The following is a 24,250-nucleotide window of genomic DNA, read 5'->3' on the forward strand; positions in this document are numbered from 1 at the left end:
ATAAGAGTGGTGGTAGGAGCACACAGGTAGACTACATCTTGTGTAGATGGTATAATCTGAAGGAGACCAGTGACTGCAAAGTAGTGGTAGGTGAGAGTGTAGCCAAACAGCATAGAATGGTGGTGTGTAGGATGACTCTTGCGGTGAGGAAGATGAAGAGGGCAAAGGCAGAGCAGAGGACGAAATAGTGGAAGTTGAAAAAGGAAGAGTGTTGCATGAGTTTTAAGAAGGAGTTAAGACAGTCTCTAGGTGGTCAGGAGGTGCTGCCAGATGACTGGACAACTACAGCTAATGTGATCAGGGAGACAGGTAGGAGAGTACTTCTCTGTGTCATATGGAAGGAAAGTAGATAAGGAGACTTGGTGGTGGAATGAGGAGGTACAGGAGTGTATACAGAGAAAGAGGTTAGCCAAGAGGAAGTGGGACACAAGCGGGATTTAATTTAATTTTAAAAATCAAAATTAAATTAAGGAAGTGGGACACTGAAAGGACCAAGGAGAGTAGACAGGTGGAAAGTAGAGGTAGCAAAGGCCAAACAAGGGGCTTATGATGACTTGTATGCTAGGTTGGACAGTAAGGAGGGAGAGACTGATCTATACAGGTTGGCAAGGCAGAGAGACAGAGATGGGAAGGACGTGCTGCAGGTTAGGGTGATAAAGGATAGGGATGGAAGTCTATTGACAGGTGCCAGTAGTGTGATGGGAAGATGGAAAGAGTACTTTGAAGAGTTAATGAACGAGGAAAATGAGAGAGAACAAAGAATAGAAGAGGTGGCTGTCATGGATCAGGAAATAACAAAGATTAGCCAGGATGAAGTGAGGAGGGCATTGAAGAGGATGAAGAGTTAAAAGGCAGTCGGTCCTGATGATATACCTGTAGAGGTATGGAAGTGTATCTGGGAGAGGTGGCAGTAGAGTTTCTGACTGGGTTGTTCAACAGGATCTTAGATAGTGAGAAGATGACTGAGGAATGGAGTTGAAGTGTGCTGGTGCCCATTTTTAAGAACAAGGAAGATGTGCAGAGTGGTAGCAATTACAGAGGAATCAAGCTGATGAGCCATACAATGAAGCTATGGGAAAGAGTAGTTGAAGCTAGACCAAGGGCAGACGTGAGCATTTGTGAGCAGCAGTATCGTTTATTCCCAAAAAAGAGTACTACAGATGCAGTATTTGCTTTGAGGATGTTGATAGAGAAGTACAGAGATGGCCAGAGGGAGCTGCACTGTGTTTTTGTAGATCTGGAGAAAGCTTATGACAGAGGAACTGTGGTATTGTATGAGGAAGTCTGGAGTGGCAGAGAAATACAGTATGTACTATGACTGCACTTGTATATCTGACTACAGTAACATTTGTGTGTTCCATAAATGTATGTATGTACAAGATTTTTCGTTATGGCATGTGATTGTAGCCCACGCGACTTTATGAATAGCTCAACATACTGTGTTCTTCCCGAGGTTTTCGGCATCGCCAACAGAATACATAAAAGTACCTATGAATGAATGAATCAATCCATGATTTACTTAAACAAAAAATTGATTAATGGCATTTTATCTGTGGCTTGCTTGTAACCCATCCAACGAGGGATTTAAGGACATCATAATAATTATGAACATCTCTAAGAAATATATTAACTGTGGCAAAGAACCTCAGTGCAATGCACACTGTGTGCGGGACTGTCAGCGCGTGGTTGCGGTGCATTACATTACTGATGTAAGGCTCCAGCAGCTGACAGATGTAATGTAACCCCTCTCCCCAAAACCTGTACCTTTTGTACAGTTCAGACAATTCGAACGGATTACAGCAATCTCTAGATATTCTCTCGCGCCTGAGCGCTCTTCGCACAAGCTGTGCACCAAGATCCACCGGGTTCTCATAAAACGGACAGCCAATTTTCCAAGAGAACTGATTGGTCAGTAGGTGGGGCTGTTATACCCGCTGACTCTGATTGGTCAGTAAGTGGGGCTGTTATACCTGCTGAGCTCTTATCCTGAACTTATCCTACTCCGGAGCAGGTTAGGTGCTCAGCATAGGTTACTGTGACAACGTAGCCTGATAGAAAGTCAGCCACCTTTATGATACCGAAAAGCCAGGGTTAAGCCTGAAGTTATCTCGCTAAACCGTAATCTAGCTTTATGGTACAGGCCTCAGAACTGCTGATATTTATTTGTTTTTGTTTGTTTATTTGTTTGTTTTACCCTGTAGCTCCCATCTTTTTGAAAATTTAAGACAGAAGACTTGCTTTATAAATGTACACATGTAATCTAAATTATACCACCTGATATTTCAAATGGACCACTGCTTCGCTACAATTTTATGGTGACGTCACTTGTAAACTTTTCACCTCAAATTGTGTTCAGCCCAATCTTGGAGAGACTCACTACCTGCCAAGGGAACCATAGGGGATTTGTACGAAGTGGATGGGGTGGGGGCCTCCACGACTTGATCTCTAGACACAGTGAGCTGAATGTCACCTCACTGGGAGGGAAGGATCTTATGAAGGAGTTTGAGAGGCACAGTCTAAATCCCAGGCCATGGTCGACAGTGTGACCGGTGAAAAGTGGTCTACCCTGTCTGGGTCAGTGGAAAGCCTTTACCCCAAGTAAGGTATCTTCAAGTATCTTAGGGTCTTGTGCATGAGTGAGGGTTAGTTTACACCCTCAGTGTACACATGATGTTTGTCAGGACAAAAGCAAAGACACTGGATCTCATCTCATCATTCCCGACATATGACATACTGTATGCATGTTCAGCTTTTCAGATCCAGCAAATCATGAGATTTATTGAACAGATGGAATGAAAAGTTTGAAAAGTGTGCAGAGGGTTCTCAGTTGTTTCAGGACAATACTTAGCTTATTGTCCATCCAAGAGGGAACACTGAGAGTTGTTGATCTTGGGAGTAAGCCTTCACATAGATGTTGCCTTTCTCTGTTACCAAGTTTCACTTAATGAGTCCTTGGCATCCCCAGCCAGAACAAACTGGGGATGCACAGTGGTGCATTGGATAGTGCTATTTCCTCACAACATAAAGATCCTTCTTTCGATTCCACCTGAGGCAGTGGTTCTTAACCTGGGTTCGATCGAACCCTAGGGGTTCAGTGAGTCGGTGTCAGGGGTTCGGCGGAGACGGACGTCAAGACAAAACACCGACACAATGTGTCCGGTGTTTTTGCCGAGCATACACGAATCACTGTGTACGTTTGACACATAGTGTCATTTCGTGATGACACGCCCCCCTTGGCCATCACTGGCTGCAGTGATTAACCTACCTGTGCTACATGGGATTTTGCGCACTCAGTAGTCGATTTATGGCTGTCATGATGGTACGTTATCTGATTGCTTTCTTAATATTTTAATTCATAGTAACTATGTTGAGCAAAAAAACGAAGTGGTTGGACGAATGGTGGTGCAACGTGAATTTACATGTACTGTATAACGGAACGTGATGGGAGTCAGCGTTCTGCATGATTTGCAATGTCAAGTTGAGCAACTCTAGTCTCACACTGGCAGAAATAAAGGAACATTTCCTTAAACTGCGTGGAAAACAACAGAAACAGACTTTGTTGTAAAAAAGACATTAGAGTAGTACTTGCCAAGGTGAAGCCACACATATCTGAACTGGTCTCTCAATAACAACAGCAGAAATCACACTGATTTGCAGGTAGGTCATTTCATGTGAGTTCATGCACTGTCTTGGTTTTGTTCTTTGAAAAAGGTGACATTAATGCACAATTCATTAAATACACCAGTAAAACTTATACTTATGTCTTAAATTTAAAATTAAACTTTTTTTTTTAATGAAGAAGGGTTCGGTGACTGAGCATATGAAACCGGCAGGGTTCAGTACATCCAACAAGGTTAAGAACCACTGACCTAAGGCCATTCTGTGTGGAGTTTGCATGTTCTACCCACGTCTGCGTGAGTTCTCTCCAAATTCTCTTGCTTGCATTGAACACCAAAAACATGCAACGTAGATGAATTAGTTCATTAAATTGTCCTTAGGTATGAGCATGTGTGTGTATCTGTCTTTCTTCGTATCCCTGTAAGGAACTGGGGACTTGTCCAGGGTGTATCCTGCCTCTTTCCGGTAGCCAGCTTTGATAGACTCCTGCATAATCCTTGATCCAGATTTGGATAAACAGTTGAAGATGAGAGGATTAAGATCACATTACTACCTTCTGATTTCTCTACCTTGTCTGTGGCACTCAAGCCTATTGATTCCCAGTAAAAACATCTTTTTCCAGTTTTGTTTCTTGTGTTGTGTTATTTTCTTGTGTTTATGACTTTGTACTTGATTAGGTTCAAAGTCAGATATGTAAACAAATGAAGCTCTGATGACGAGCTCATACACTGCACCAATGACCACAATTGGGAGTTGATTTTTTTTTAATCTTATCTCAGCCAGTAACAACCTGAGGCAGGTCACCATATCTGATGAGGCCATTAAAGTATGAACAGGAAAAGGAGATTGTCTGGTTTTTTGTACTTAGGTATTTTTATATCATCAAGTTATTACATTCCGCTTCAAAGCGGTGATGTATTGTAATTGTCAGTGTTTGTGTGTTCGTTCGGCCGTCCGTTGACCGCCCATTAGTTTGTCCACCAAATATCTTTGCAACCATTGCAGATATAAAGATGACTCGGGCAGCAAAGGGGATGAAAATGAGATGATGACCTTGACCTTGAGAAAGCTATGTCAAGGTCAAATGTCAACTGAAAGTAGGTCAGGGTAAAATTTTGAATTCAGGGGTGTTGCAGGATGTTGCAGTCTCTGACTGCCTTGGTCCTCGTTCATATATGTGAGAGACGAGACCATGAGAAAAATGGGATGAATGTCGTATAAGTATCAAAATGAAGGATTTTATTGCAATTCTTGATTTATTGAGGAAGTTATGACAGAAGAATCTTCTTTATTACTCATCTAACTGGGTTTCTGGAAAGTCTTGCCTTATCTTAGGTAATTTATAACTTGTGTGAGATCTTTATTTCTGATTATAAGAAAGGAACAAGCAGGACAGTACATTTGCTGGTCTGGCCATTCTTGATTTGTTTTTATTCATGACATTATTTAATATTTATACTCCTAGAATCAGGTGAGGATGGTACTTGTAATGCACAAAGTGATGTTCACCATAAACACCACTGAAAGAGGATAGTAGATTGCACTTTTTAGTGTATATGCTGATGCTAATTCCCAAAATACAGCTACTGGTAATCATTAATGTTGTGTGCTGTGTTTTCATTGTCTTTTATCAAATGACACATACACCAAGTAAATATTATCATCAAAGTAATCAGCACATCATAGATTAGAAATCCTGGTAATGATTCATCTGCATTCAATAAAGAGGGGCTTTACAGAGAAACTACAAAGCGCCACTGCACAGACTTCCTCTTAGAATGGCGAAGATGATATGTTTTCCACTCTTGCTGCTGTTCTGTTCTCTCTACGCAGTTCAGCTTCAACCAGATACTGACAATGAAATTATTCCACTTGGAAATCCAACTGAACCCCAAAGAAGAGAACCTGCAAATTCTTCTGATTACCAGCAGAAATGCCCACAAGACATCCATGCTGTGCTGAGAGAGATGAGTGCACTGTTAGCAGAACAAAGGGTGGAGATGAGGCACTTACAGAGAGAGAATGAAGGTATACAGTAGTAGCATGTAAGGTTGTGATGGAAGCAGCAGCAATAAGACAGCTTTGTTGCAGGAGATTTGGGTAGCAACTTGTTTCAGAGTATATGTATAACCATTTATGTTTTCTTTAGTACAAGCAGCTAAACTGAGAGATCTGGAGTCTCAAAAAATTGAAATGGACCAGCTGAAGCTACAGCAACAAGGTACATGTACAGTACATACTGGGTACCAATAGATAGATAATGTTTTATGTTTAAAATACATATTTGACATAAACACATAAATGAAAATTGATGATAAAATACTGTAGTTTTAAAGTTTGACTGGTTAGACATTGTTTAGATGGGAGATGTGGTACATTCTGTATTCTATTCTAATTGTTTTAGCACAAACAGCAGAGCTGCTTGACTTGAAAGCTCGGACAAATGTCACAGAAAAACAGGTGAAGGCTCTAAACCTAAAGGAAGAAGGTAATATGAGCAACTCGACCAGAACTTGCTATCAATATTGTTTTAATAATTTATAGCCCTACACAGAATGTTTACGGCACATTAATGTACAACACTGTAATACTTCAATTCATTTAAAAAGGCACAATTAGTGGTAATAATCACTTTGAAACATCAGCACTATTCAAACAAGTATGTTTCAGTCAAACAGGTGGCTTTCTCAGCCTCACTGCTGGCTTCGGGCACTGGGACTGTTGGACCATTTAACACGCACACTCCTCTAATCTTCAGAAATGTGGTCACAAACATCGGAAACGCCTACAACCCAAACTCAGGCATGTAAATTCAAAAATTAATAAAATGAATATGCCTGTGCAACAAGTGAATACATCACTGACATGAACGTGTCCCACAGGTTTCTTTATCGCGCCGGTGAAAGGAGCCTATCACTTTGAGTTCTACATAGGGGCACATGGACATGCTTCATATCCTTCAAGTGCTGTCTTGGTCAAGAACGGGAGCCATATTTTTATTGCATATGAGCACCAGCCAACCCATTTTGGGAGTACTGCCAATGGCGCCACACTACTTCTAGATGCCGGAGATGTTGTGTTTCTACGTCTATGGATCAATTCAAGGATTTATGATAGTGAAAATCACCATAGCACTTTCAGTGGGCATCTGCTTTTCACCATATGAGCAGGGAAAACTCCTTTTCTATTTTTTCTTATAGCAACAACAACAGGAACAGAGGCTTCCTGAATATAATTGGAAAATAAGTTTAATCACTTTCTGCATTTCTTTTGTCACACTGCGTACTGAATTACTGTGAAGAAATACTTGTACTTTGTACCATTTTGACAACCAGCATATCATATACTTATATGAATCTTGCCTGTATGTACAATTTTTGTTGATGTTATATGACTTCTACACAGCTCAAAAATCATTGAACAAAGTTATTTAAAAATGTCATGTTTGCTTTGAAAGTGCCTTATAAAAAGCATGGATTGTTTTCATTTATTAGTTTTGTTTTGGATTTTTACGTATATTTGATGATTTTCACATCAATTTAAATTACCTATATTTATGATAGGTTTATCACAATCACACACTGGACTTTTACAGTCCATCTGTGCCTCTCAGAAATGTTGTAGTTTGAAGTTGAAGAAGTTCTTTATGCTTGCAAATACCTTGTGTTAAGGGTACAGTATCAGTGTACCTGAAAATTAACACTGTTATCTGTGAGATTCTATTTTAATTGTTATCTATCTCTTTTTACACTAGTAAGGATTTCTCAAAATGTCAGAATTGATTTTAAGGAACTGTTGTACTGAAGAGTGTCTTGGAATGGGGTAAAAAGATTTTGTGCACATCTGGATGAAAAGTGTAAATTTTAAAGATTCTTCTTCTAGGGATGAGTTTTATACGTGAACATTTCATCTGCTAAATGAAAGCTGATTGACAAATCTTTTTAGCAACATTGCTTGTTTGATACAAATTATTATTGTGTACCATTAGATTTTAATAAAAGTGTGAATGTATAAATGTGATGGTCATTTGTTTTTATTCCACACATAATTAATATTCCTCTCGTGTGAACATCCATTTCTTCCTATATCTGTTTTAATATGATAATTTTCGATTAATATTCCATGTTCTCATGCATGTCAAACAAAAATGACAATACAGTACTGAAAATTGGGCTGTAGTCCCCAAATGTTGATAAAAAATTAGCAGTAAATAAACTAACCACATAAAACCCATATTCACAAGAGAAAATGACACTTAAAATCCAACAAAATAGTTAAAACAATCACTGATAAGTCAAAGAGACATGACAAAGGACATGCTGCCATGACCTAGAAAAAGCAGAATCAAAGGAGAATAGAAAGAATAGTTATGGTGTTAAAAATGGAGAGGAAATACGGTTTAAATTAAGAGTTAAAATAACTAAGATCTGGTTGAAATTTTTCATCAGGGGGAGAATTCGGAGTTATTTGGGAAGAAAGCTTCATTTGAACAGAGAAGGCCCGTCCACTGAGGGGGTGCTCTGTGAGAAATGCTTGATCCTGAAAAGAAAAATGGGGGGAACATCACAAAAATCAAAACGGTATTCAGAGGAAGGAGTTTATTACAGGAATGGGTTTGTAAGGTCAAGATACAGTTGAAGGCGTCTTCACTTGCTGTGCCATGATTTTATGACTTGTTTTTGATTTAGGGTGAGACATGGGAATAAAGTCTATGGTGGACATTTCATAAACTGCACACGTGATTGCTGTCGCCAGCCAGCTACTGTTTTTTTTCTTTTATCATGCAGTGTTATTGCTTTTCTACTGCCCTACTTTGCATCTATGACCACTCTTATTACTGGCACATATTATTACTGGCTAGTCTTATCTTTGGCACATATCAGATTGAGAGAGGTTGCCTTATCTGATAAGGCCATTAATGTTTGAACAGGATGAGGAGAGAATCTGTTTCTAGTATAGTTTTATTTTTCTTTAGTTCACTTACTTTCATATCATATCAACTTATTCATAATTACAATCTTCAACTTAAGAAGATGTCACTTATATTGATCTTGTCTTTCTAAGATGCTGTCATTCTAATGAGGTGATATTTTTCATGCTCAAGTTGACTTTTGATAATCAACATTACAGTAATTACAATATTATAAAAGTAAGCCTTAGATCACACAGTAAGAACCTCCATGCATGCATACCATTAGCAGCAGATATTAAAATACACTTTAAACCTTCATGTCACTTATGATACTATTTTATAATTGTTTATTACTCATCTACCTGGTTCTCTGGAACTCTTGTCTTATCTCAGGTACTAAAATTATTGATTGTAGATTAAAAACCCTGGTAATGTTTCATCAGCATTAAACACGACTGTATATTAAACAGGGCTTCACACAGAAACTACGAAGTGTCACTGCACAGACTTTTGCTTTGAGAATGGAGAAGATATGTTTTTCACTGTTGCTGCTGTTCTGCTCTGTCTACACAGCTCAGCTTCCATCAGAAGGGGACAATCAAGCGTCTCCACTTGGAAATCCAGCTAAACCCCAGACAGGAAAAGCTGAAAATGCATTTGACAACCAGGAGCCTGACACACAAGACATCCTTGCTGTGCGAAGAGAGATGAGTGCCATGTTAGCTGAGCAGAGGGAGGAGATAAGGATCTTACAGAAAGAAAATGAAGGTATAATAGTATGTAAGGTTGTGACGGAAGTAGCAGCAATAGTTTGTTACAACTTGTCAACTTTTCAAAACGTAATAGTAATACCACTACTAGTAATAATAGTAATGATTAAGCTGCAAGCAGAGTTCAACACAGGCCTTATTCTCCATGCTTACACATTACACTGCCTGATGGATTATAATGTCACTGTTGGATTTATAGCAGTTTACTTCCTGTTGTAAGCAGTGCTCAAGCATGTACACAATATCAGTATGGTCGTAAGGGTAGCAGCTGTAATAACGACAACTGCTTTGTTACACAAGTTTTTTTCTTTATCAAAGCAGTTCACAAACACGGAACAAAAGCGGAATTATTCTAACTATTCTCTATTCTTTAGCACAAGCGGCTAAGCTGATAGAACTGGATGAGCTGAAGCAACAGTACCAAGGTATATATCAGAAATAATTAGAAATATAAAATTAATTCATGATGTCTGCTGAAATTGCATGTTGGACATAGTTGTAACTGTAAGACATTGTTTACACTGGTGATTCATTCTGCTTTAATTCTATATTATTTCAACACACAAGGCAGAGCTGCTTGACTTAAAAGCTCAAACAAGTGTTATAGAAAACCAGGTGCAGGCGCTAAAGCAATATGGTGACAGTAAGACAAGTAATTAGACCAGAATATTTAAATCTTTATCCTAAATGGTGAATGGTGAAATATTAATCAAAACTAGAATTACAATGTACTGTTATGTGATAACAGTGTAATAATTACACCGCTGTAATATCAGCTCTTTTAAAACAAGAACATTTCTGTCTCTTAGTCAAAGTGGCTTTCTCAGCATCTCTGGTGACCTCAGGTCACGAGACTATTGGACCGTTTAACACATACGTAACGCTGGTCTTCAAACATGTGTTCACAAACATCGGAAATGCTTACAACCCAAACATAGGTATGTGAATTCACAGTTTTAAGTCATGACTGTACCTATTTGGTCATGTTAACTACAGCCTATTTGACAGATTTTACAACAAGTCATTCTCCTTTTACATTTACTAACAAGAAAATGTCCCACAGGGTTCTTTATTGCACCAGTCAGAGGAGCCTACCACTTTGAGCTCTACATAGGTGGAACAGGAGGTGGTTCAATCCCTGCAGGTGCTGCGTTAGTCAAGAATGGAGATCATGTTTGTGTTGCATATCATCAGGCATCCTATTATGGTAAATCTGCCAATGCCGTCACACTGATCTTGGAGGCTGGAGATGCCGTGTATTCAAAGCTGTGGATTAATTCACAGGTGCATGATAATTATAACCACCATACCACCTTTAGTGGACGTCTACTTTTCACCATGTAAACAGGAAATACTAAATTATCGTGTCATCTGTTGTTTCATTATGCAAAAATGTTGTCAATTTGAAGCTTTAGTTTGCCTGGCTTTTTGCAGGGGCAGGAAAATAAACTGATACACAAAGAAAAAAAAAAAAAAGTTAATTCCATATTTCCCAAAAATGAGAATGAGAAAGTGCTGAGTATGTTGATCTGCAGATTAGTCACGTCACCTCTACTAATGAGGTGACATTTTCCTCACCATTTGCCTGTTGGAATTTATGTCTGGTCAGCAGAATTTCTCAAAAAAATCTGAAAAGACGTTGGTTAACTTTTAATGGAAATAAAAAATAAAAAAAACTAAGAAATTTTCTTTTATGAGTGAACATCTAATTAAAATCTTTCATCAGCCAAATGAAAGCTTTTTGACAAAACGTTTTATCAACATTGCATGTTTTATACTAATTATTGTTAGAGTGTACCTTTAGATTTTAATAACAGCATGACCATGTAAATGTGACTGTGGCTTTTATTTGACACATAATAAATATTGTTTTATAATGAACATGATTAGCTTGTATTTGTATCACTGCTTTATTAACAGTTTGAGTTTTATTAACAAGGGCTTGTTCTTCACATGATCAAGAAAGTTTCTCATTTATATTTGATATTTGAACTCATGTCTGTCCCATGACAGACATGGACATTTATGATTTCATTTTGCCAGCAGCATATATTCAGACACAAGAAGAACTGGATTAACCCAACCTAAACATAACTAGATTTGGGCACCATAATTACACATCACTTTAGTCAACACTAGTCAGCATAGACGTAAACACCTTACTTTTTGTTCTGCCGAGTTAGTCCTCAACCTACAAAAGCAATTGGTTTTGAGAAACTGTTCCTAAGTCGAATTGTTTGTAATTCGTTATTTGTCATATTTCAGACTTCTATAATCGCTATTTGAGGTCAGAGATATGGATACGCAAAGAACAATATGCTACAGATGATGCGTCAAAAGGAAATCCACATGAAGTCTGACATCAGAACAAACTGTTTTACTCTCAGGATTATCTGTATAGTATTTGTGGTTTCTCCTGCCACGTTTTCATGTGGGTTGGAAATAGGGTTCCAGGACCTTAAACCCCAACCTTTTTTTGGCCAACGGACCAGTTTAACTTCAGACACTATTTTCACAAACAAGCCTTTATGGTGTGGTGGATAAATACAAAAAAAAAAGAACAGTACAGTATAGCATACATTTTTGCTAGTATTTTGCATGTTTCATTTCCATTGTTTTTTTTTTTTCTTTTCAAGTCATAATAGTTTGGACAATTCAATTTAGGGGTAATATATTCAGTGTTATCGGCCAGAGAGGCCCCTTTAAGAAGGTAGCTGTGTAACCAAGCATCTTAAAAAGTGTGACTCTTAGATGTGGTGGAGAGAAACCAGTAATTTTACCAAACAAAACCGGGCCGGTACTGGTCCTCAGGCTGGGAGTTAGGTACCACTACATTACAGTTTTCCATGCCGGGAGCTGCGCGTTTTTATGCATAACACAAACTGTTCTTCCTGCTATTTAACCACTTGACACGTAATCGAAAAAAATCTAGTACTTTTTCTATTACTTAAAAAATGGTATCTAATGATGTGATGAAAGTCATCCATTATAATGGGTAGGTTTTAAAGTTACGTTTGGGATCACTGGCCAATCAGGCTTATGGTGTTAATCCAATCAGGAAGAGCAGAGAAAAAAGCCTTCAGGAGCCAATCAGGCTCTGAATATTTAATGTGTCAGAGTTCTCACAGAACATTTAGACACATGGGCACTAACCATCATAATATATTAAAAAATAATGAAGCTCCTCCTTTAAAAAGCACACAGGTTTTATTGCATATCAATTTCATGTATAAATTCTTCATAGCATTGGAAAGATTACATTTGGTATACATTGCTATTCTACAGAATTAACATCAGAGTCATATTTTATCAATGAAATTTCTCTAAAGTACATCTTCAATAATCACAAGCATCAAAAGAACTGCAATTTCAGAATGGTTCAATATTATTCTACAATCCTTTATTGTTTTTCATTATGCCTTGTCCCACAAGTCTTTTCTATGTCTTCAGACCCACCTGGAAGGCAGTCAAGAACTTGAAGTCACACCTACTAACCTAACCACATGTACAATAAGTGCATCTACGGATTTTTTTTTATTTTATTTGTTTGTTTTTACATTTTTTTCTCATTTTTCAATTTCATACACATTTCACAAATGGACATCATTATGACTGCTAAACACGTCATGCACAATATTTTTTGTTTGTTTTCAATAAACATAACAGAGGCAATATACAACTCAGATTCAAACAAAACAAGCACCATCCATTTAAACCCATATTTTTCAATGATTTTTTTTTCTTCAGACAAATGCATCATTGTTTTTCTTTAAAATACTATACAGTTAAAAAGAAACAATATGTATATTTTTACTTTCTCTTGTAACAGTGGGGGGGAGGGGGGGGGACAGCAACCATGTTCTATTACACTGAAACATTTATCATCTACCATCTGCCAGAAAGCTCTCTGAAGTTGGCAAAATAGAATACTTCAATACCTTCAATTCCTTTGCTTTACACAGCACATATTTATTACAGTAGTTCATGACATGAATTACTACATATAGTCAACCTAAAAACTTAGCAACCAAGACTTTACATTTTATAACCATGAGTTGTTTACCATGAATGAAATCTCATTCAGTAGAATTATAAAAAGACTTCTGCCTTCAGAAAAATGAGATGGTGCATCAGTCCTAGCATCACCACCACCTGCTGTGGTGGAGAAAAATTACAGTGCTTCTGTTTCAGATTTTCCTGACCTGCTCATCTGCTGGGAGTGAAACTAGTCTGAAAAGTATTCGAAGTCCTTGAGACCTAAGCCTGATCAATTTACGGCTTGGACCCATATAGTTTAAGTACTAGTTTGAAAATACAGCATCAGGTTCCGAAAGTCCCATTACAAGGGAGGATCAAGGCAACAATGATCAACAATGCTCACCCTCCCTGCCTCCTGCAGCTATCTACAGTTATCTACAGTAAATGACTCAAAGCTATCCTCTACACCACATGGAATGAATTATCAGTATGCTCTTGCAGTAATACAGGGAATATAAAGTTAATTTCTTGGGATGTTTTTTTGTAAAACACCAATTCATGATTGATTAGAACATCAGATTTATTCTCTTTTTCTGGCACGATGAGTCCTTGCCTTTTGGTGTACATGATCAGCAATTTTGTCTCAACAATGTGGAAACAAGATATTCATGCTGATGTGAGTCAATGTTTAGTTTTTTTGACAGTGGCAACTAATTCTAATCAAAAGGAATATTCATTGACACTATCACATGAGACACATGGGGGGGAATTAGTCAGATTTAATAGTACATAGTAATAGTAATAGTAATGCCCTTTTCTGACATTCGTAGTCAAAGCTTTCCATCTTACATTATATTCGAGCCAATTTTAACTAGACATATTCAGCATACTGGGTGAAATGGTTCCTCTGAAAAAAAAAAGAAGATAAAACTAAACGCTGCAGGGTGCTACAGTGCCAAATAGGACCTAAAACAAACTACATTATCTTTAACTATAAATAAGAACATTTAAATTCATGGATTCTTTTCATTTTGGCACTCTAACACATCAAAAGCGGGTAATTAGAATCTGCCTCATGCTTTGATAGGCATTCATTGCTTCAGAAAAAAGACAAGAGGGACAAATGAGTTCTTAATTTTCACTCCTCCAGTCATGACAAGACAACCGAAAATAAATACATACACACACTTCTGAAATCAAATGAATAAGAGTGTAGTAAGGAGGGAAAAAAAACTATGACAGCAAAGACAAGCCTCTTGGAAATGAAATGATTGTCACAGAACAAAATAATTTCAGTGGGTTATTTGGCACATACCACTCTTCCTATTGACATCTAGGTTATTTTGTACATCATATGACAATATCATACAATTTTGGTCCTTCTCTAAAAAAAATTATATTAACAATTTAGCACTGTGGTGCCTACAAAGAAATACTGGTGTATCTAAGAGGAGAAGAAAGTAAATAAAATCAACGAATTAAAATGAAATAAACAAGCAGAGAAAGACCTTCCTCATTTTGAGTGTGATATAATTTCATTTTTAACATGATCGAATCAGCAACAAAATTACAGTGGATAGCATCCGAATAGCCCATTAAAATCAGCACTTTTTTTTTCTTGTTTTGAACACTTTTCTTCATCTGATCAATCAAAAATCAATCTACTGGAGCTATCATTTCCTCAAGTAACATTTGACTTGGTGCTATTCTGCAGTTACAACTGATGCAAGATGAGTAAATGAGTTCATCGTAATTGATGGGGGGACCAGGTGACTTAGAAAACGTGTCCACCATGTTCCTAGTGAAAGACCGCCACCTTGTGGACATGCAGTACTGATGCAGTGCTGATGCTGCAGTGCTTGAAGTAGTTGGTGTACACAAATTTTAGAGACATACTAGTCATTAAGTGTCTTTCTGAGAGCCGTGTGGAGGGTCTCAGTGGTGCTGGGGTGAGCCTTGTGGACTTGATCAGAGTAATGCAGAGTTTCAATGCTGCTGAGAAGCATTCATCATGTCCTTCACATCAACAGGAGCTTAGCAGTGCTTTCTCTTTGAAAGAGTCTTGCGAGACGCTTCTACGAGGGAAAATCTCCCCCTCCCATCTTTAAGTCACACACACACACACGCACGCACGCATGCACGCACGCACACACACACACACACACACACACACACACACACACACACACAAACATATTTTTCTCTGTTGAACTGAATTCTTCTCTGGCCTCCACATCATCTCACTACTCAAGTCCACTTGGCTTCTTGCGTCTATCCTCGTCGTCCCACGTGCTTTCTGTCTCTATCTCGCTCTTATCTAGATGTGGTTGAGTGGGTGAAAGCTGCTCGTCTCAGACGGTCCTCCTCCCATGCTCAGCCAAGCATCCAGAGAGTTCTGCGAGGGCCCGTGCAAGGGATTGTTCTCTGAGAGAGACAGCATCATTGCATAAGCCTGTTGGAAAAATAGTGGGATTTTTAATAAGAACACAACTCTCAATCTTATTAAAATGTCCTTATGTCCAGTCATACAATTTAATCAATTGGATTTTTTTTATTTTATATTTAATAGTTCTAATATTTTTTATTGTTGTGATTATTTCTATTTATTCATAGGCTGTATTTAGTAAATCATTGGACTTTTTCCATTGTGATGTCACTACTTCGACAGATCTCATAATAAACCATAAAGCCTGTTAAAATTTTCTTGAAACTGCACCATGTAATTATGTCCTGTAATTTAAAAAAAAAAATCAAGACAAAAAAGAGTAGTTTATAGTTCATGTTAGTCGGAAAAGTGAGAGGAAATGATGAGGGAGGTGAGACAAGAAGAATTTTGTAGTTAGTTTTGGTTCATGTTAACTTGGACATTTACCTGACAATTAGAAAAGAATTGTTTCTTTATCTGTATTCATCCTTCTTTTGTCTTATCAGAATATACTGCATTTCTATTTCCTGTCCATTTCTCTTTCGGTTAAAATACTAAAGTCAGTCACATACCTGGGTTTTAGCCTGCCTGTATAATGTCTCTTTCAAAGCCTCCGATTCTAGTGAGGTGTTAAATATGTCTTTAACATCAAAGGGTTGCTCGCCACTGGCTGCTTTACGTAACCCCTCCAGACTCTTGGGAAAGCTGTGCAGACCTTCCAGGTCCAAGAGAGAGCCATCCTCCTCTATACATCTGTGCGAGGGACGGGTTGATGGCAGAAATTCATGGGGAGGTATGAATGGTAAGTTTGTTGGACATATGGATGAAAGAGAAATGTCATGCATAGAGAGATGGAGAATTAATGTGACGCAGAGGAGGGGAGAAAAACATGAATAGAAGAGAGAAAAGAGGTTTGATTAAGTATTAATAGAAGGAATAAACTGTAAGAACAGAGAAAAGTGAAGCACTGACATAAAGGTCTCTGTGAAAGTTTAATCCATGTTTTCTTCTTTCTTTCCTTCTCACTTTGAAATATTGTTTCATGCTTTGGTTGTAATGAAAGGAAGTATAGAGATTAGTTTGTGGAAATCAACACTCTATATTGTGCACTTTTTCTGTACCTGCTAATTATAGATTGAGATGCAGCTATCAGTGAACCCTGACCTCATTGGTTTAGGTACAGTTAACGAAATGAATACCTGCGAGTGTGTTCATAGCTCATAGCTAATGGAGCCGTCTCTTCCTCCTCCTCTTCCTCATACACTCCTGTTGTAATAGGAGATGGGGACTCTGGCGCCTCATCATGAGACTTCTCTGTCAAGCTACCTTCCTCCTCCTCCTCGTCATCGCCTTCCACTTCTTCTTCCTCCTCCTCCAGCCCCTGGAGGCCTAGCTTTGAGTTAGACAAACTATGGCCTGGTGGATGCTCTTCCTCAGCCTGATCTGCCCTGTATAGGGTTCAAGAGTCGAAGAAGAGAAGAAGGGTTACTAATGATGCTGTTAATGATACCACTGTCTTTTTTTCCCCATAGTGGTGGCATTTCATTATTCAAAAAATAAAATTTAAAACTTTTAAAGTTAAGTGAACACAATAAGACATTTTAGCTCGTTTAGCTTCTGGATGAAACAAATACCTATGTGAGCAGTGAGGAATAGAAGAAGGTATAAATAGGATTCAGGTATATTAACCCTGTAAATAAACTGAACAAAAATTTGTTTTGCATTAAAGTAATATTAATATTCATTTTTATTAAATTATGTAGAGCAAATGTTTAATCAGTGGGCGGAAGTAGTTCAGTCCACTAGGTCTTAGGCTGGGGACCAAAGGTTGCCTGGTTCAAGGCCCATATGGACCAAAAAACATTCGGAGTGTGAACTGGCAGTGAAGAGGTGCCAGTTCACCTACTGAGTGCTGCCGAGGTGCCCTTGAGCAAGGTACCGGCCACTTACAAGTTGCTCATTCGGTGCACCAAGAAGGAGCTGCATGCCGCTCTACCTGCCATTATTTGTATGCTTACAGGCCCCTTGTCTGTGTATGTGTGTGTGTGTGTGTGTGTGTGTGTGTGTGTGTGTGTGTGTGTGTGTGTGTGTGTGTGTGTGTGTGTGTGTGTGTGTGTGTGTGTGTGTGTGTGTGGGTGTGTGCGTGTGCTCAGAATGAGACACACTTATTTCAGTCTGAATGGTGAAGAGCCATGTGGCTTTTACCATTTCCTGACCATCTAAAGACATGACTCATCACAAGCAGGGAGCGAAACATAAATAATCTGTTGACGGCGAGCACAGTCCAACTCCAGTGTCCACACAAACAACATTGGTGCTGACAGTCTGCCCGGAGCACTTTCCAAACCGCCCACATATGATTCATTAAGCAGCTCCTCAGACACAGAGCAGGAGATGCCCTGCTGCAGACTGGTTCCCCTAAACCCTTCAATGGTGGAACATATTCTGTGTGACTGAAGGAAGACGATGGCTGATCTGCAAACAGGCTATCAGCACACCGCCATTACGACCTGCCATCTGTACATTTTCCAGCCAGCACCACAACTCGACTCTCCATCACCCCCAGACCACGATGTCATGGCTCATGATATCATTTCCTCTGGGACGGCAAATTTACCCTTTCCATTGTTTTTTGCCACACAGTGGACATTTATCAAATCAGACAGGATTACCTCTGGGAAGGGGTGCACAGGGACAGGATTGGGTCACACACAGTGGGTGGGTAAATACGTGTAGGGGGACTTTGGAGAGGGGAAAAAAAGTTCTCCTCTTTCAATCTAGATTAAATATCACCATAATCAAATTGCAGAGCTAGTTGGCGGGGAAAAAATCCATGCCTGTGTGTGGAGACAGAAGCATAGCTCTGACATATAGGGGGCCCTGGGTTTTGTCATTTAGTCTAAACACGTCAGTTGGGTGTTTGTGTTAGCGGGCTGGGGGTATGGATAGTGGGTGGATGGGGGAAGAGCTCCATCATCAGTGGATCTCCTAGATAAATGCCTCAACCTGAGTCTCCCCCAGGGTCCAAACTGCCAGCCATTGTATCCCAGTGCCAGAAAAGGAACAAGCACGCACTGATTCATGCAAACCATAAAGTTCTAGTCATGGCCTGCATCCCTGTTCCAGACTTAATTGTGAATTGTGGTTCAGAGGAGACAAATAACTCCTGGTCCTTCAACACTGCAATGTTAGAAATAAGTGTGTACCTCCATACTTTCTAACATATTTGTTTCTTCCCTTCTACGATAGCCCCAGCTCAGAAATGATCAGAAAACATCAGCTCACAGGGTTTTTTTTAGTTGGCTGTCTGCTTTGCTGAAAATGCAGTTCAGAGGAGGTGAAAGTATAATGCAAAAACAGATTACTATTGTCATCCATGACCGTTTGCATTCAGTGTTTGACCTCAGTTACTAAGAAGGAGAATAAACAGTGGGCTGTATGGTTGGAGGACAAAAGAGCACAATACTTACTCTGAATTACAGATATTAAAATGTCAGGCCAGTTTGTTGCGGATGAGACTCAGTATTGATGCCATATGGCAAAAGGGCTAAATTGCCAGTGGGTCTGCTGGCCATAATGTGTGTTGACAAGAGGGAGGGGGATGATGGAAGAAAAGACAGACAGAAAACGAGACTATATGTAGGAATTCACTTTGGGAATGAGAGAAGGAGAAGGAAAGTGTAGAGAGTCAAGAAAGGAGGCAAACCACTGACTGAAAGAGAAAAACATTTTGTGCTTCTTGGCGTTCCCTCACCCTTGTCTTGCCTGAAACCTCTGACGCTTCTCACCAATGGAGCTACTAACACTAAAAACATGTCAGGAAACATGGAGCTGACCTTTCCGTCCAGCCATCTATCAAGCCAGAAAAACTTTGATGGTTAAGATGGACTCATGCTGTGTCTGCTTCCAAATTGCAAAAAAATTTAGGTAGGTTTTAAAAAGTGTTTTCACAAGGGAAATAAAAATAACCATGCTCAAAAGTCTCAGAACACACTAAAGGCCGAATATACTGAATATACTGCTGTAAAGCATGGAAGATAATATGAAGCAAAGAAGTGATGCAAAGGTCAAAGCAAATACGTGACTGCATCAAATTAGCTTCAGAAAGATTTTGATGGACAGTTTTTTTAATGATTGCAAAATGTGATTAACACTAATTTTTAAAAGTTACACTTGAATAGGCCGACTAAGCATGACCGCTTTTGGTATGTACAGTACAGTAATGTGGAATTGGGATTTAGAGTGCCGCGCATATTTGAACCACTGGAGGTAGCTGTGCTACAAGCACAAGCATGTAATACAATATGTCGCTGTGAACAGGGATGAGGTCCAGAGAGCAACTGTTGCTACCTTTATTTATTAGTTAAAGTTAGGATTAAAGTTGACTTTACGGTTAAGTTGGGGTAAAAATGAAGGCCTGGCATAAGTAATGGGAGTTAAAACTCATGCATCAAATGTAATCACCAAAAGTCTTTGTAAAAATCTTGATTGAAATGCAGTCCATGCATGAGAGTTTCCCTGTTACCTTTTATCCATGGAGCTGGAGGCCTGGTTCATCTCACTGTTGGAAATGAAGTTGCGGATTTCTGAGAAGTATGAGTCCTCCTTCTCATCTAAAAGTGCATGATTGTCTGGCTCGGAGTTGGGAGAGGAGATGGTGGTTCCTAGGTTGGAGAGCATCCCGGACTGTTGGCTCACTATTGGGAAAGTGTGCAGACATCCACCCAGATTTACACACATGGACATCCACATCAGCCACATACACAAAACCAAATACATAAAGGATGATTAGTTTGTTGCTCATTTGATGTACATAACTCTATAAATCATGAGGGTTATTATATGAATTATTTAAATTTACATTATTTACATTTACATGATTGTGAACAAATGAAAAAGATGAAACTCATGGAGTAAGTAGAATGTAAACAGTTTTGTTTTACATTTCATAAGACTGGTTGATAGATAATGTGTGTTTCTGCATGTGGTCTTCATGCATACTCTATGGCAGTCATCAGTGGAAATTAAGCTCATAAGTTGTTGTCAGAAAATGAGGCACTTACACATAAGTAACACACAAACACATAAATTTGCCTGTTTTATATTGTTGTTGTGTGTGTGGCTATTGATGGGGGGATTTCACCTTTATCTATTTTGACCCAAATTGTCAGCATCCGATGGCACAAGGCCATCCCTGCAGCATGTATGGTAAACTGACATGATTCACTGGCAGCAGCCTGAATGTACAACCACACTCACAAAAAGGAGACAGCCAGTTAAACCACACTCTGCTAGTGTTGGCCAAAGTGTAGTCAGAATCTACTTTAATCTTGATATGTAAGTAACATTTATAGAGGTAGAAAAATATTATCACTTCATGTTGTTTTATTCTTGCCCTCTTTCTTATAGATTTTACAACATTATCCTTGCATGAATCATGTTCGTATTTATGGAGAAGAAATTGTGTAATTTATGAAGAAATTAAAAAAAAAACCCAGTGCATGTTAAATTTGGATTAATGATAATATACTACAAATATGCTGTGATATTAACAGGAGACAATCTATTATTTCAGTTTGGACTTTGAGTAATGACTTTGAAGAAGATGCTATTGCTTATTTTCCTTAGACACAAGGAACTCAAAAATGACCTCTTGTTGACATGCAAACATCATCTGAGAAATTTGGTTTGTATGTTAGTTCTGTGTCAACAATGTACAGCAATACCCACATGGAATGATCTCAAACTAAATGTATTATTTGCTTCATTATGGTGTGATTTCAAATCAAGAAATGTCAAAATAATTGAGAAGCTTGAATCACTTTGAAATAAATATGTACATAATATTCATTGTCATGATGTTCAAAAAGTGTATGTTCCATCCATATTCAGAGGCATGACTCCATGCTGCACATAAAAAGGGTATTTTTGGCAACACAGTAGGAAAAACAAGGACTAATTCTTTAATTAAGTGGTTTTCCCATTTTAAATCATTCACAGGACCAAGCTAAACATTTGTTGAGGCAAAGAGCTTTAAAATTTTCCAAATGGGAAACTTGAGCCATTCATTATTCAGTCCATTAACATAACACAAGTCCCTGTTTAATAATTACGTTTCAGTTCTCACAGCCTCACTTTTCTCAAAGAAATCGGGGTTGCAGATGAAGCAAACTGACCAGGAATGTTCTCGTGCTCATGCTTCTTGAGATGACGGTCAAGGTTGGTTTGTTGACCGAAGCAGCGGTTGCACAGGTGACACTTGAAAGGTTTCTCTTTGTTGTGGATGTTGCGGACGTGTCGTTGAAGATTGGATGAGATGCTGAATGAGCGGTCACAGTATTTACACCTGCCAATAGAGAAAAGGATGATGTAAATGTAGGTTTAAAGAAAAGCATAGTGGCATTGGAAGAGGGGCTGACCCTAAAGCACACAGTCAGGGCTTCTTGGTATTTTAAATCCACTTTTGAAAAGGATTAAGAAACTCTTTAAGCCTTGATTTCTTATTTAACAAATAGTTTGAGGTTTAAAGAAGGAGCAAAATATTTTCAACAGTTTTATGTGCAAATCAACTTAAAAAAATCTAGCTGTCAGTTAAAAAGTGATTGATTTATATATGCATAGCAGTCATACCGCACAGACAATTTTATTTAATCAATTTTAAATTTAATTGCACTATTAATGCTTGTTTTCAGCAGGGACACATAATTCGAACACCTCATTTCTGACATTAAAGGGGGCATTACCAATATCAAATCTGATCCCAAGACTCTCGTTGTAAAATGAGCCCAGACATACTGTCGTCTGAGTCAATGGAGTCACCAGAAATGGTCGCCATGTCGAAGTACAGTATACAGTATAATATAACTGTCACTTTTTACAACTTGCATATTTTGAAAATAAACACCACTCCTACTGGTTTAGCTGAGCACAAACCGAATAAAGTATCGGAAAAAGAACTTAAAAGGACCTGAATTTGTTCTGATACCTGTAGGGTTGTTCCCCTGTGTGCGTCCGCAAGTGTCTGGTGAGGTTTGCTGAACGAGGAAAGATTTTCCCACAGTACCTAGAGGGGAGAATGTAAAGAGAAACAGAGGGAGATATAGATTATAAGGATGGTTATAAAATATGAATTGCAAAACATTGTCAAATGCTTTATTGTTAGAATAATGCTGTTTAATGTAAGTTAATATTAGATCTTCAAAACAAATAGCACGTTGCATCACATTGCTCACCTGCAGGCATAACGCTCCTTGCCCTTGCGGAGGATGGCATCTGAGAGGGAAGGTGGTGGCGAGCGGAAGTTGAACAGTGGATGAGCTGAGTGTTGCAGTGAATTCGGTGGCACATCCAGTTTTAGAGCCCCAAAGCTCTCCAGCTTCTCTGTCATGTTCTCCATAGCTGACATCTGATGGGGTGGGAGGATAAGGAGGAAACAAAAATTGAGACCTAATATGATAAAATATTTTGATGAGAATCAGCAGATACCATTGTTTTGAAGTTTATCAAAATTTCTGCGACCAGATATCGCTATTGACATCACACCTTAGGAGAAGCTACTGAAAGCTATTTCTATATACAGTACATCTACTGTGTGTGGATGTGTGTACGTGCGTGTGTGTCTGTTGATAGAGAAAAGGAAGCATTGAAAACAAAGGCACAATGTCAGAGAAAACAGGGAGCAAAAGAAAGAGACAGAGAACGGAAGCAGTATATCAGAGTGTAACCTTGTTGTTTGTGCTAACAGCGAGTCACCTCCATGACCTATAACACATTCACAAATGCTTAAGTACCATTCCTCCAGCGGCCCCCACCATACACCCTCACCTTCAGCCTCAGCCAGAGCTTTGTTCTCCACCTCTTGCCTTCTCTTGCTGAAGCTACTTTTGCATGCTGGCAAACAGACTAAATGAGGCATTCAAGAGCCCCGATTAGAACTGTACAATATAGTTTAAGATACCACCGGCTGATAACCGCTTCCCCTCCCGTAGAAGCATGTGAACAAAGGGTGGCAATTATGTCTGAGTTTATTTGCCAAAAACAGCTTACATCCTTCCTTTTTTAGTGAATACGGGATGGGAGAGACACAGGGACAGACACTCCGTCTCAATGTGTTTATTCACAGTCTGAGAACGGGAGGAGGGGATTCCGTCATGAGACTGAATTAGAGGTGGCATTGTGTTTGGATCAGTGGGAGTATCACAGCTGAGACTCTCTGATATGAGAAGCTTTCACGTGGGAGCATGTGAAAACTTCTTCTTGGGAATGATGATCAATTGCGATTTGGCGGCTTCAAAAAGGCAGCATGGAAGTGATCTAACATAATACCATCATCCACTGATGGAAGATGCAGTTTTTAGTTAAGCTAGTGCTCACAAGAACCATGCCATATATTCACATTCATATTCATGTGTAAATGTATCTGTTTGCATATGCACCACACAAATGTATTGCACAGTTTCATGCATTTATATTTGATAGATTTTCAGGTTAGATTAAATTGTTTCCCTAACTACAGGACCCCATTCTCCTGGAGACAAACACAGGATG

The 24,250-nt window shown here is 38.8% G+C and overlaps 3 protein-coding genes across 11 annotated transcripts in view; 2 read left to right on the forward strand and 1 right to left on the reverse strand.

Annotated features, from left to right (window-relative positions):
- The first annotated feature begins 5,290 nt into the window (after nt 1–5,290).
- LOC137588142 (cerebellin-2-like) lies at nt 5,291–7,372 on the forward strand. The gene is made up of 5 exons (XM_068305002.1): nt 5,291–5,646; nt 5,768–5,839; nt 6,023–6,106; nt 6,289–6,420; nt 6,501–7,372. The coding sequence occupies exons 1-5, from the start codon at nt 5,397–5,399 to the stop codon at nt 6,782–6,784; spliced, it is 822 nt and encodes a 273-aa protein (XP_068161103.1). The 5' UTR covers nt 5,291–5,396; the 3' UTR covers nt 6,785–7,372.
- A 1,662-nt stretch (nt 7,373–9,034) lies between these two features.
- On the forward strand, nt 9,035–10,944 carry LOC137588367 (complement C1q-like protein 2). Its single transcript, XM_068305420.1, has 4 exons — nt 9,035–9,298; nt 9,675–9,725; nt 10,110–10,238; nt 10,364–10,944. The coding sequence occupies exons 1-4, from the start codon at nt 9,052–9,054 to the stop codon at nt 10,642–10,644; spliced, it is 708 nt and encodes a 235-aa protein (XP_068161521.1). The 5' UTR covers nt 9,035–9,051; the 3' UTR covers nt 10,645–10,944.
- A 1,561-nt stretch (nt 10,945–12,505) lies between these two features.
- prdm16 (PR domain containing 16) overlaps nt 12,506–24,250 on the reverse strand; it is a 179,953-nt gene continuing 168,208 nt past the window's right edge. For 8 of the 9 annotated variants that reach the window (XM_068325163.1, XM_068325225.1, XM_068325198.1 and 5 more), the window contains 7 exons: nt 22,936–23,108; nt 22,689–22,766; nt 21,880–22,049; nt 20,229–20,400; nt 16,903–17,151; nt 16,276–16,456; nt 12,506–15,730 (listed from right to left, as the gene is read on the reverse strand). In XM_068325163.1, the coding sequence (XP_068181264.1) occupies nt 15,596–15,730; nt 16,276–16,456; nt 16,903–17,151; nt 20,229–20,400; nt 21,880–22,049; nt 22,689–22,766; nt 22,936–23,108 (1,158 nt within the window). In that variant the 3' untranslated portion in view covers nt 12,506–15,595. The remainder of the gene's footprint in view (nt 15,731–16,275; nt 16,457–16,902; nt 17,152–20,228; nt 20,401–21,879; nt 22,050–22,688; nt 22,767–22,935; nt 23,109–24,250) is intronic. The other variant, XM_068325207.1, reaches the window with a different exon arrangement.

This window comes from Antennarius striatus, chromosome 2 (genome assembly GCF_040054535.1).
Source record: "Antennarius striatus isolate MH-2024 chromosome 2, ASM4005453v1, whole genome shotgun sequence".
Lineage (NCBI taxonomy): Eukaryota > Metazoa > Chordata > Actinopteri > Lophiiformes > Antennariidae > Antennarius > Antennarius striatus.

Coding starts and splice junctions, on each gene's coding strand:
- LOC137588142 (XM_068305002.1), top strand. CDS start 5,397: ATGGCGAAGATGATATGTTTTCCACTCTTGCTGCTGTTCTGTTCTCTC. Junction 5,647..5,767: donor CTTACAGAGAGAGAATGAAG/GTATACAGTAGT, acceptor TGTTTTCTTTAG/TACAAGCAGCTAAACTGAGA. Junction 5,840..6,022: donor GCTGAAGCTACAGCAACAAG/GTACATGTACAG, acceptor TAATTGTTTTAG/CACAAACAGCAGAGCTGCTT.
- LOC137588367 (XM_068305420.1), top strand. CDS start 9,052: ATGGAGAAGATATGTTTTTCACTGTTGCTGCTGTTCTGCTCTGTCTAC. Junction 9,299..9,674: donor CTTACAGAAAGAAAATGAAG/GTATAATAGTAT, acceptor TCTATTCTTTAG/CACAAGCGGCTAAGCTGATA. Junction 9,726..10,109: donor GCTGAAGCAACAGTACCAAG/GTATATATCAGA, acceptor TCTGTCTCTTAG/TCAAAGTGGCTTTCTCAGCA.